The following is a 10361-nucleotide window of genomic DNA, read 5'->3' as shown; positions in this document are numbered from 1 at the left end:
AGCCGCTCAAAATCCAAATCAATTTTAAAAGATATTGGCTTAAATAAGATTTTAAAACTTGTTTAATTTTGTTAGTTTATTTATATTCTTAAATAAACTCATTTATATTCATTTAAATTTCAACATATTCACTCTTTTTAGGAATTGGTTCATTAAATGATAGAATATTGTAAAACTGGCTCTAGGAAGGTGAGGTTTTAAAGAGCTGGTTGAATACTGCACCATTGAAACAGCTGAGAGTGATAGTTCAAAGGAAAAAACAAAAATAACCCGTGGGCTCACGGTTTAAGTACCAAGGAGTAGACATAAATGAAGTCAAACAGGTGTAGACATCCAACGCCTCTGCATTTCCAATCTTCATATTAGATTCCATGAGACTGAGTAGTTGCATGCAATTAATTCGTTTTCACAGATACGCTTTTTCTATACTCCTTTTGCTTTTTAGCTGGTTTCTTCGTAGCCCATGGGTTTGTTTTTCGGCATTTAACACCCAGCAGCAAAAAGTAGAAACCTTCCCTTATCAGCTTTAATGGCAGCCCACTGCCCACCTGTAATTTCATGCACTGCTTATTTTTATACCGCCACTTCCCTAAATAATCATCTATCTGCTAAAAATTATTTCTATCACAGATATGGCTGTTTCATTTTACCATGTCCTCGCTTTCTTCATTTCATGCTTGATTTTGTTTTTTTCATGCAAATCAAAAGCCAAACGACGCTTCAATCTCCCTCCAGGGCCTCCTGGTTGGCCTGTTGTTGGTAATCTTTTCCAGGTTGCTCGCTCTGGGAAACCATTCTTTGAATACGTTGATGATCTTCGTCATCAATATGGACCCATTTTCACTCTCAAGATGGGGACTCGAACCATGATTATACTTAGCGACGCCAAACTCTGCCATGAAGCGTTTATCGAAAAAGGTGTTGTTTTCGCTAGCCGGCCGAGGGAAAACCCCACTCGGAATATCTTTAGCTGCAACAAGTTCACCGTAAACGCCGCCGTTTACGGTCCTGTGTGGAGGTCTCTGAGGCGAAACATGGTTCAAAACATGTTGAGTTCGACTAGGCTTAAAGAGTTTCGTACTGCTAGAGAGCATGCAATGGATAAACTCATCGACCGTCTCAAAGCCGAAGCCGCCGCCAATGACGGTGTTGTCTCGGTGCTGAAAAACGCTCGTTTCGCCGTTTTTTGTATACTCTTAGCCATGTGTTTTGGGGTTGAAATGGATGAAGAAACAGTGGAGAAAATGGATGAAGTAATGAAAACTGTTTTGATCACACTTGATCCAAGAATCGACGATTATCTCCCCATTTTAAGCCCTTTTTTCTCCAAGCAACGCAAGCAAGCGCTCCAAGTTCGTAAACATCAAATAGATTACATCGTCCCGTTCATCGAAAAGCGTCGAGAAGCTCTTTTAAACCCAGGATCGGATCGATCCGCCATGTCGTTTTCATACCTCGACACCCTTTTTGATCTCAAAGTTGAAGGAAGAAAATCAGCACCGTCCAATTCCGAGCTGGTCACACTCTGCTCTGAGTTCCTCAACGGCGGCACCGATACCACCGCAACCGCACTCGAGTGGGGCATCGCACAGCTAATTGAAAACCCAGACATCCAATCCAAACTGTTGGACGAAATCAAATCCACGGTCGGGGATCGAAAAGTAGACGAAACAGATATCGAAAAGCTCAAGTACTTGCAAGCAGTAGTGAAAGAGCTCTTACGTAGGCACCCACCGACGTACTTTTCGCTCACACACGCAGCTACTGAGGAGGCAGCAACATTGGGGGGATACGACATCCCGATGGATGCGAACCTGGAGATTTACCTGCCGGGAATCGGCGACGATCCGAAAATATGGTCCGACCCAGAAAAGTTCGACCCGGATAGATTCTACTTAGGGAAAGAGGATGGTGATATAATGGGGGTGAAAGGGGTGAAGATGATGCCGTTTGGGGTAGGGAGGAGGATTTGCCCTGGTTTAGGGATGGCGACGGTGCATGTTCACCTGATGTTAGCGAGGATGGTTCAGGAGTTTGAATGGAGTGCATATCCAGCAAATAGCAAGGTGGATTTTAGTGGGAAATTGGAGTTCACGGTGGTAATGAAGAATGCCTTGAAGGCAACGATCAAGCCGAGGGATTCAGGGTGATATATATACATATATTCATATATTTGGAGTTGAGATTTAGTGAAATAATTACCTCTTGGACTTGGTATTTCGTAATGGTAAGCATATAGTTTTGGTTTCTCTTTCTAGTTTAGTGGCTGTTCTCAATTCTTGTGCTGGATATTTGTATTTTTAATATTTAATTTTTATTTCATAAATTTGCTTTAAATTTTATTATCAACACATTATTATTATTTAAATCTAAATTAAATAATTTTCTTTTGAAAACGTTACTTTATCCCAGGTTTAATCTAAACAAATATTCCATTTTCCTTTGTTTTTAATGTTTATAAAAGGAATGACTGAAAATATGAGAATATTATTATTTTCTGGATTCCGATTGGTTCATCTCAAACATGCTTACACAAATTTAACTATATTTATATCCTAAAAGAATACAATATTTGATATAATCATTAAATTTATTTTTTTATTTACCAAAATAGCCATTTTATTTCCTCAAGTTTTATTTTAGTCACTTATGTTTGAAATGTTACGTTTTGATCATTTATGTTGTGTTGTAACATTTTAGTTACTAAGCATTAGTTGACATTAATAGTGTAACGATAAGTATTAAATCATCATTTTAAACGAAAATTTTAGGTTAAAATATACAATTAATTTATATATTTTTTCATTTTGAATAATTTAATTTTTTCTTTTATGTTAAAAGAGATGGTGAAGAGAGTAAAATAGAGAGAGAAGCAGAAGAGAATAGAAAAAAAAGAAGAAGAAGAAAGTTAAAAGAACATAAAAGAAAAAAATTGTTCAAAAATAAAAAATATGGGGACCAATTGTATAATTTAACCTAAAATTTTTGTTTGAAATGATGATTGAACGTTCCACATCAGCTTACTGTTACACCGTTAACGGAAATTAACGACTCAGTGACTAAAATGTTAGAACACGTTAACGTAAGTGACTAAAACATAACATTTTAAATATAAATGACTAAAATGTAATTTAAGGGAAACAAAAGTGACTATTTTAATAATTTAGTCTATATTTAATATATATAATGATTGTATTAAAAATATTTTATGTTCATCATTATTTTTTTTTGTTATAAATCCATTGATAAATGGATGTCCATATAACTCTCAGAATCTTCAAAATCATTATTTTGTAACTCTTTAGCCCTTAAAGAATTTTTAGGGTACTTTAATTATCTTTATTATATATTTGTAACATATAGTGATTGAAACCCTATAAATAAAAGGAATGTACGAGCTTATTGAATCTAAGAAAAATAGATTTATAGTTTCACTTTTGTGTCTACTTTTTCTCTTATTCTTACTATAATTCTCTTAGTTTTATTATACTTATCTATTAAAGATCGACTTATCTATTATGATGATTTAATTTAATTTAATTTACTTCTACATTTTAAGGATGGTAAAAGATTTGATCTCAATATAGATTTTGATTAAAAGAAATTTAATGTCAAAATTTACGGATTGCTTGTCGTGCTATTGAAACTTTAGTAGAAGATAAGGAATTTAAGTAAATTTACTTATCACATCACATGCTTATATGTACCTAGATGTTTTTCATAAAAAATATTTTTCTTAATATATGCTATTTGATAATTGCTTGGTGATTATGTTTGAATGATGATAGATTAATTTTAATATTATAAATTGATAGATTTGTTAATAACGATCCATAATTTTATTGATCAATTTTATTAATTAAGGCCTAAGGTTCATTATAATATTTGACTTTGCATCGGTCCTTAGTCATCATTAAACTAATTGTTTTATGTGTTTATTTGATTGTTTCAATTTGAATATATATATATTCTAAATTTTAGACAACATGTGTTTTTGGAATATTTTGATATCGGTATAATTTTGATTCAGTGTTCTTAACGTTGGGGTGTATTAGTATCATATATGTTATTTTGAGATTCTGTTATTGATGAATTTTGATTGCATTCAAAGTATAATACTAGATCTTTATTTGCTTACTTCTTGGTAAGATCATCAAGACTCAATGTCAAACAAGAAAGGTATATCAACTTATTAGATCTCTATCTTTACGGGTTTTTTTTTCTTTCTCAACAATAGTATATTTAAATATTAAATTGGCTTGATGGACGGTTCAACGTCTTCGACATATGCTGAAGTAATACAATCCCCAAATTGTCTTCTTCATAGAGACAAAGCTTTGTGGAAAGAAGATGGAGCGAGTTAGACGAAGCTGTGGTTTTCAGAATGGTATTGAGGTTGATGCTAAAGGTACTAGAAGAGGTCTATGTTTGGCTTGGAAAGCGGAGGTTAATTTCACAGTTCGACCGTTTTCTAAAAGACATATAGATGTGCTTGTTGATGACAATGACGTTGGAGTCAAATAGAGATATATGGGTTATTATAACTCCCTATATGCATAAGACAAGAATGACACTTGGGGGTGTTGAAGAGTCTGATTGACGTGGAGGATATCCCTTGGTTTGTATGTGGGGATTTTAATGAAATTATGTATGTGTTTGAGAAAAAGGGAGGGCTACCTAGAGATGAGGGAAGAATGGAGCTGTTTCGAAGAACTTTAGAAGTCTGTCAATTGGTTGATGTGGGGTTTTTTAGCACATGGTTTACGTCGGAAGGAGGCAATTTATCAGAGACAAATATACAAGAACTGTTGGATAGAGGAGTTGCTACTATTGATTGGATTTCTTTATTCCTAGAGGTTAAGGTGCAACACTTAGTTCATTCCTTTTCAGATCATTGTCTACTTTTGATTAATACAAAAATGGGTAAAGATCGACTGAGGAGTAACACTTTTAAATTGGAAGCCTGGTGGGTTTTGGAGGATATTTTTTTTAAAGAAGTCAAACGTTTATGGGGGTTGTCTTCAGGAAGACTATTACAGAAATTGGATAATTTGAAGAAAGGCTTGAGTCAATGGGCAAGGAAAATTCAAATGAATCGAAGGAGGAGGAGACAGGCTCTTACAGATAAGTTGGCTGAACTGATGGCCAATGATAGAGATGAGGAATGTATGGTGGAGATGATCAATACGAGAATTCATTTAAATCTTGAAATTGAAAAAGATGAACGTTACTGGGAGTAGAGGGTGAGACTTAATTGGTTGAAATTTGGGGATAAGAATACAACTTCTTTCACAGCATAGCATCTCAACGTACAAGAAAAAATTTGATCCATAAGCTGCAGAATGATAAAGGTAGGGACATGGAAGTGCTGTATGAAATGGAAGGTGTTGCAAGGTCTTATTTTCATAATTTATTTACAGCTGGAGAAAAAAGGAACTATGATTATGTGCTGTCTGATATTGACCCTTGTGTGTCTGAAGGGGATAATTTAAACCTGATAGCAGCTTAGACAAGTGAAGATATTCGAGAAATGTTTTTTGAGATAAGGGCAACAAAGGCACCAGTAGAGGATGGTTTACCAGCCTTGTTTTATCAGAAATGTTGGTACATTATTGGATATGAGGTCACTTCTTTTTGTCTACAAATTCTAAACGGTATATGGAGGTGAGTTCGTTCAATTCTACTAATATTCTGTTTATCCCAAAGAATTCTAATCCCATGAATATGACGCACTTTTGTCCAATCAGTCTATGTAATGTCTTATATAAAATTTTGGCGAAGGCTATAGCGAATCGATTTTGAGATGTGATTGGGAAATGTATTGATGAAGTGCAAAGCGCTTTTGTGCCTGGTAGACTGATATCAGATAATGTGTTGCTAGCATATGAAATCCTAAATACGCTTAAACAAAAAAGGAATGGAAGAAAAGGTTTTATGGCAGTTAAATTGGACATGAGCAAAGCTTACGATAGGGTTAAATAGAGTTTCATAAAGGAAATAATGATTCGCATAGGTTTTGCTACAAAATGGGTTGAGGGGATTATGAAATGCATTACTTCTGTTTAGCAAAGCTTACGATAGGGTTAAATAGAGTTTCATAAAGGAATAATGATTTGCATGGGTTTTTCTACAAAATGGGTTGAGGGGATTATGAAATGCATTATTTCTGCTTCTTATTCAGTCGTCATAAATGGATTCACTAGGGAGAAATTTCAACCAACCAGAGGTCTTAGACAAGAAGATCCATTAAGCCCGTTTCTATTTTTATGTGGAGAGGGTTTATCAAGCTTAATGAGATTAGCAATGAAGGAAGAACGGTTAAAAGGGGTGAAGGCCAATAGGAGTGGACCAGCAGTATACCATCTATTATTTACGGACGATTGTATTTTGTTTGGGTAGGCATCTATGAGGGGTGCAAGTTTTTCTAAAGAAATTCTAGGTGAATATAGATGCTGTTCGGGACAACAAGTTAATTTTGAGAAGTCGACTGTTTTCTTCAGCAGAAACACATCGGAGGCGGATAAACAGGTAGTTGTTAATTTATTATCATTTTGATGCTCAAGTGAACCAGAATGCTATCTAGGTTTGCCAAACATGCTGGGTAGGAGAAAGAAGGAGTCTTTTCAAATTTTGAAGGACCGAATTAAATAGTACATTGACAACTGGAGCATTAAATATTTATCTCGGAGGGGAAGGAAATTTTTATAAAAGCTATTCTTCAAGCGATTTCGACTTATACGATGGCTTGTTTTCTATTACCTAAAACTCTATGTGATGATATGGAAATTATTATTGCGAAATTTTGGTGGCAAAAGGGAAAAAGAGGTAGGGACATTTATTGGTGCACTTGGAAAAACTTTGCTGTTTAAAAGAGAATGGTGGGTTAGGTTTTAGAAATCTGGGTTAATTTAATATAGCTTTATTAGCCAAACAAGGATGACATCTAATTAATTATCCCAATTCGTTATTAGAAACGGTTTTAAAAGCAAAATATTATCCACAGACTAATTTTCTTGAAGCTCAGTTAGGAAGTCTATCTTCTCTCACTTGGAAGAGCATTTGGGCCTCAAAGGGACTGCTTCATAGTGGGCTATGTTGGAGAGTAAGGAATGGAAAGGAAATCTCTATTTGGAATGACTGTTGGGTTCCCAGAATAAACACAATTAATAGATAAAACAACACAAATAATGAGCAATTGGAGTTATTTTCAAATCTTATTGATTGTTTGAGTATGAAATGGAAAATAGAATTGATCCACAATACCTTCCAGGAAGAGATTGCTCAAAAAATACTGTAGATTCCTTTTACAAAAATAAGCCACGAGGACAGTCAAGTTTGGAGGAGGGAAGGGAAAAGTCTGGTGAATACTCCGTTCGCAGTGCCTATAAACTATTAAAGGATTCTACTCTAGATCCTAGTAGTAATTTATTACAGGCTGATCTTAAAAAAAAATTCAGAAAATTATGGAGCCTATAACTACCTATGAAATAACAATTACAATCTGGCACATCTCCTGGAATTATCTACCCATATTGGCTAATCTCAGGAGCAGAAGGGTGGTCATGAATTTCAGCTATCCTCGATGCTGCTATGGGGTAGAAGACTACTTTCACATTCTTGGCAATGTCCTGCAAGTATTGAAGTTTGGTAGTATTTAGATATCTCTTGGGTAACCAATTACTTATATACTGATTTTTGGGAATAGCTTACATGGGTATTCATGTAACAGCCCGATTTAGGTACATGAAAATTTTGTACATGGCTTACATGGCTTACATGAGTCATAGCATGTTTATATTAGTACATGAAAATTTTGGTAAGTTAATTTTGGCGTTTGTGAGCCCAATTGCGAAAAAGGATTAAATCGCATAAAGTGTAAAAGTCATCAATTGATATCTAAAGGTGTTATTTTGTTCGAGAACCAAAATTAGGGGTCTTTAATGGGAAAATAGACCCTTAATTGATAGTATAGCCGGCCATGAGACATAGGGGAGACAATTTTCAAAATTAGGTGGAAATTTGGTAGCTATTTTGACCAAAAAGAAATAAAATAGAAAAAGTTGTCAATTTCTTTTCTTCTCATGACTTTCCACCAAAAATATCAGCCATGATAGGGGGTTTGAAAGCTTAAATTTTTCAGCAACTTGAAGCACTTGCAAATAAGTGATTTTGATAGTTTCTCTTAAGGATTTTTACATTTTTGGACTCCTTGAAGCATAAGCTTTCAAATTAGGGTTCTATTTTGCAAAATAATTAAGAGTTTAGGGTTTTTCCATGAATGGATTTGTAGTTTTTGCTGAGTTTTTATGGAAGAAAATGAGTCTTGGTTGTCTTATAAACAACTTTTGTGAAATGTGTTAGCATGAAAGCACCTAAAGGGACTATTTTGCACAAGTTGCAAAATAAGTGATAAGTGTGTGAAATAGAGAGAATTTTGAGTTTCTATAACAGTAACAAAAGTTCAACTAAGCTTAATAAGTGAATAAATTTGATAAAAATCAATTTTCGGGCATAGAGGTAAAATGGTCATTTTGCCAAAGTCTAGAGGCAAAATGGTCATTTTACTGAAAATATGAATTTTAAATTGCCTAATTGTAATTAGTGACTAAACGGGTATATTTTTCTAATATAGATCAAGAATTGTCAAATCCGAACCAAGACTACAGGAAAGCCAAGCAAATCGACTAAACCGTGTAGTCGCTACATTTTGAAATCCGAGGTAAGTTGTATGTAAATAATATAACTACATTGCTACATTTCGTATTTAAATTTTCATTGAATAGATATGGCATGAATTGCTTGATTTCGAGATTTGAGAATGTGTAATGATCATTGAGATAGTAGAATCCCCGTTGGGACCTTAGGAAGTAAACCGGATATTCATGTCGTATCACTTAGGTCATTTGTGTGAGCTAGTGTAAGACATGTCTGGGACATGCATCAGCCACATTATGAGAGCCAATGTAAGACCATGTCTGGGACATGGCATCGACACAGGTATGTGAGTGTTAGTGTAAGACATGTCTAGGACATGCATCGGCCTCGAAACGTAAGCCAGTGTAAGACATGTCTGGGACATGCATCGGCTACGAGATATGTCAGTGTAAGACCATGTCTGGGACTTAAAATCGGTACATATATGTGAGAGCTAGTGTAAGACCATGTCCGGGACATGGCATCGGCCTCGAAGATGATATCCAGTGTAGGCATCAATACCTTACCCATGGTTGAGGCTTATGAAATATCCGATAGTGTTCCGAATTATTCAATGGCAAGAGTTATAAATTTAAGTTAATGAGGAAAGTATAACCGTATTGTGAGTATTACAGGTACCTAAGTGTTACATATGTATAAGATGTGAGCTTATTGTATATGCTATGTGATTTGTATAAAGTGAAGAGTAAGTCATGCTTATGCCCACTTTGGTATCATCAGTTGTTGATAAACGGTTGACTTATTGTTGTATATCTATTTATGTGCAACTTACTAAGCTTTATGCTTACACCTTTTCCTTTCCATTTCCTTACAGTGCCGCCTATCTAGCTCAAGGATCACCAAAAGTCAGAGATATCGATCACACTATCAGCCGAAGCAACCGGTATTGTTGGATTTATATTTTTGAATATGGCATGTATAGGGCTTAGACTTTATTGTGTTGTGCCTTTGAGAATTGGCCAATGGTAATGACTTGGGTTGGGAACCCTTCATTTTGTGTCAAGCCTTGAATGATGGCTAACACTCATTTTGATTTAAAAAGATATATTGTCATGGTTAAATGAATGTCTGTTGTGGTTGTTTGATTATAGAAATTGTGTTTGTCTTGGTATTGGTTAGAATTTACATGGAACTAGGTATATAAGGGTGGCAATAAGGCTTGGCAAATAGCCTTATATTGTCCACACGGGTAGACATCAGACGTGTGTCTAGGCTGTGTGTGACACATGGTTTGCCCCATGGGCATGTAGTTCGGCTATGTGTCCCTTGCACGTAAAAATTTCAAGTTAGTATGCATCATAATAAACACACGAGTAGAAACATGACCGTGTGTCTCAGCCGTGTGGAGGACACGGCCTAGTACACGGGGGTGTGCCTTGGCCATGTGACAATTTAGCGATGTTGACGTCAGAAACAGAATACCCAAGTTTTTGTACACAGGTTAAGACACGGGCATGTCCTGGCCCTGTGAGGGACACGGGACATTGACACTGGCGTGTGTCTGGCTGTGTGAAAACCCCTGTAGGTGTGAATTAGAATTTAATTCCACACGGGTATGGGACACGGACGTGTCCCAGGGTGCTTAGGCTATGTAAGCCACACAGACCATCAGCACAACCATGTCGAAATGGTCATACGAGCGTGTT

General features: G+C 35.6%; 2 protein-coding genes across 2 annotated transcripts; both read left to right on the top strand.

Annotated features, from left to right (window-relative positions):
• The first annotated feature begins 461 nt into the window (after window positions 1-461).
• Window positions 462-2337, top strand: LOC108486913 (cytochrome P450 77A3-like). The gene has a single exon (XM_017791073.2). It carries the CDS (start codon window positions 633-635, stop codon window positions 2148-2150), a length of 1518 nt encoding a protein of 505 aa, XP_017646562.1. The 5' UTR covers window positions 462-632; the 3' UTR covers window positions 2151-2337.
• A 2309-nt stretch (window positions 2338-4646) lies between these two features.
• On the top strand, window positions 4647-5240 carry LOC108488122 (uncharacterized). Its single transcript, XM_017792428.1, has one exon. It carries the CDS (start codon window positions 4647-4649, stop codon window positions 5238-5240), a length of 594 nt encoding a protein of 197 aa, XP_017647917.1.
• The last annotated feature ends 5121 nt before the right edge of the window (window positions 5241-10361 follow it).

This window comes from Gossypium arboreum, chromosome 10, assembly GCF_025698485.1.
Source record: "Gossypium arboreum isolate Shixiya-1 chromosome 10, ASM2569848v2, whole genome shotgun sequence".
In the NCBI taxonomy this organism is placed as follows: domain Eukaryota; kingdom Viridiplantae; phylum Streptophyta; class Magnoliopsida; order Malvales; family Malvaceae; genus Gossypium; species Gossypium arboreum.
The sequence above is the reverse complement of the archived record's forward strand: the minus strand, read 5'-3'. Positions and strand labels throughout refer to the sequence as shown.

Coding starts and splice junctions, on each gene's coding strand:
- LOC108486913 (XM_017791073.2), top strand. CDS start 633: ATGGCTGTTTCATTTTACCATGTCCTCGCTTTCTTCATTTCATGCTTG.
- LOC108488122 (XM_017792428.1), top strand. CDS start 4,647: ATGTATGTGTTTGAGAAAAAGGGAGGGCTACCTAGAGATGAGGGAAGA.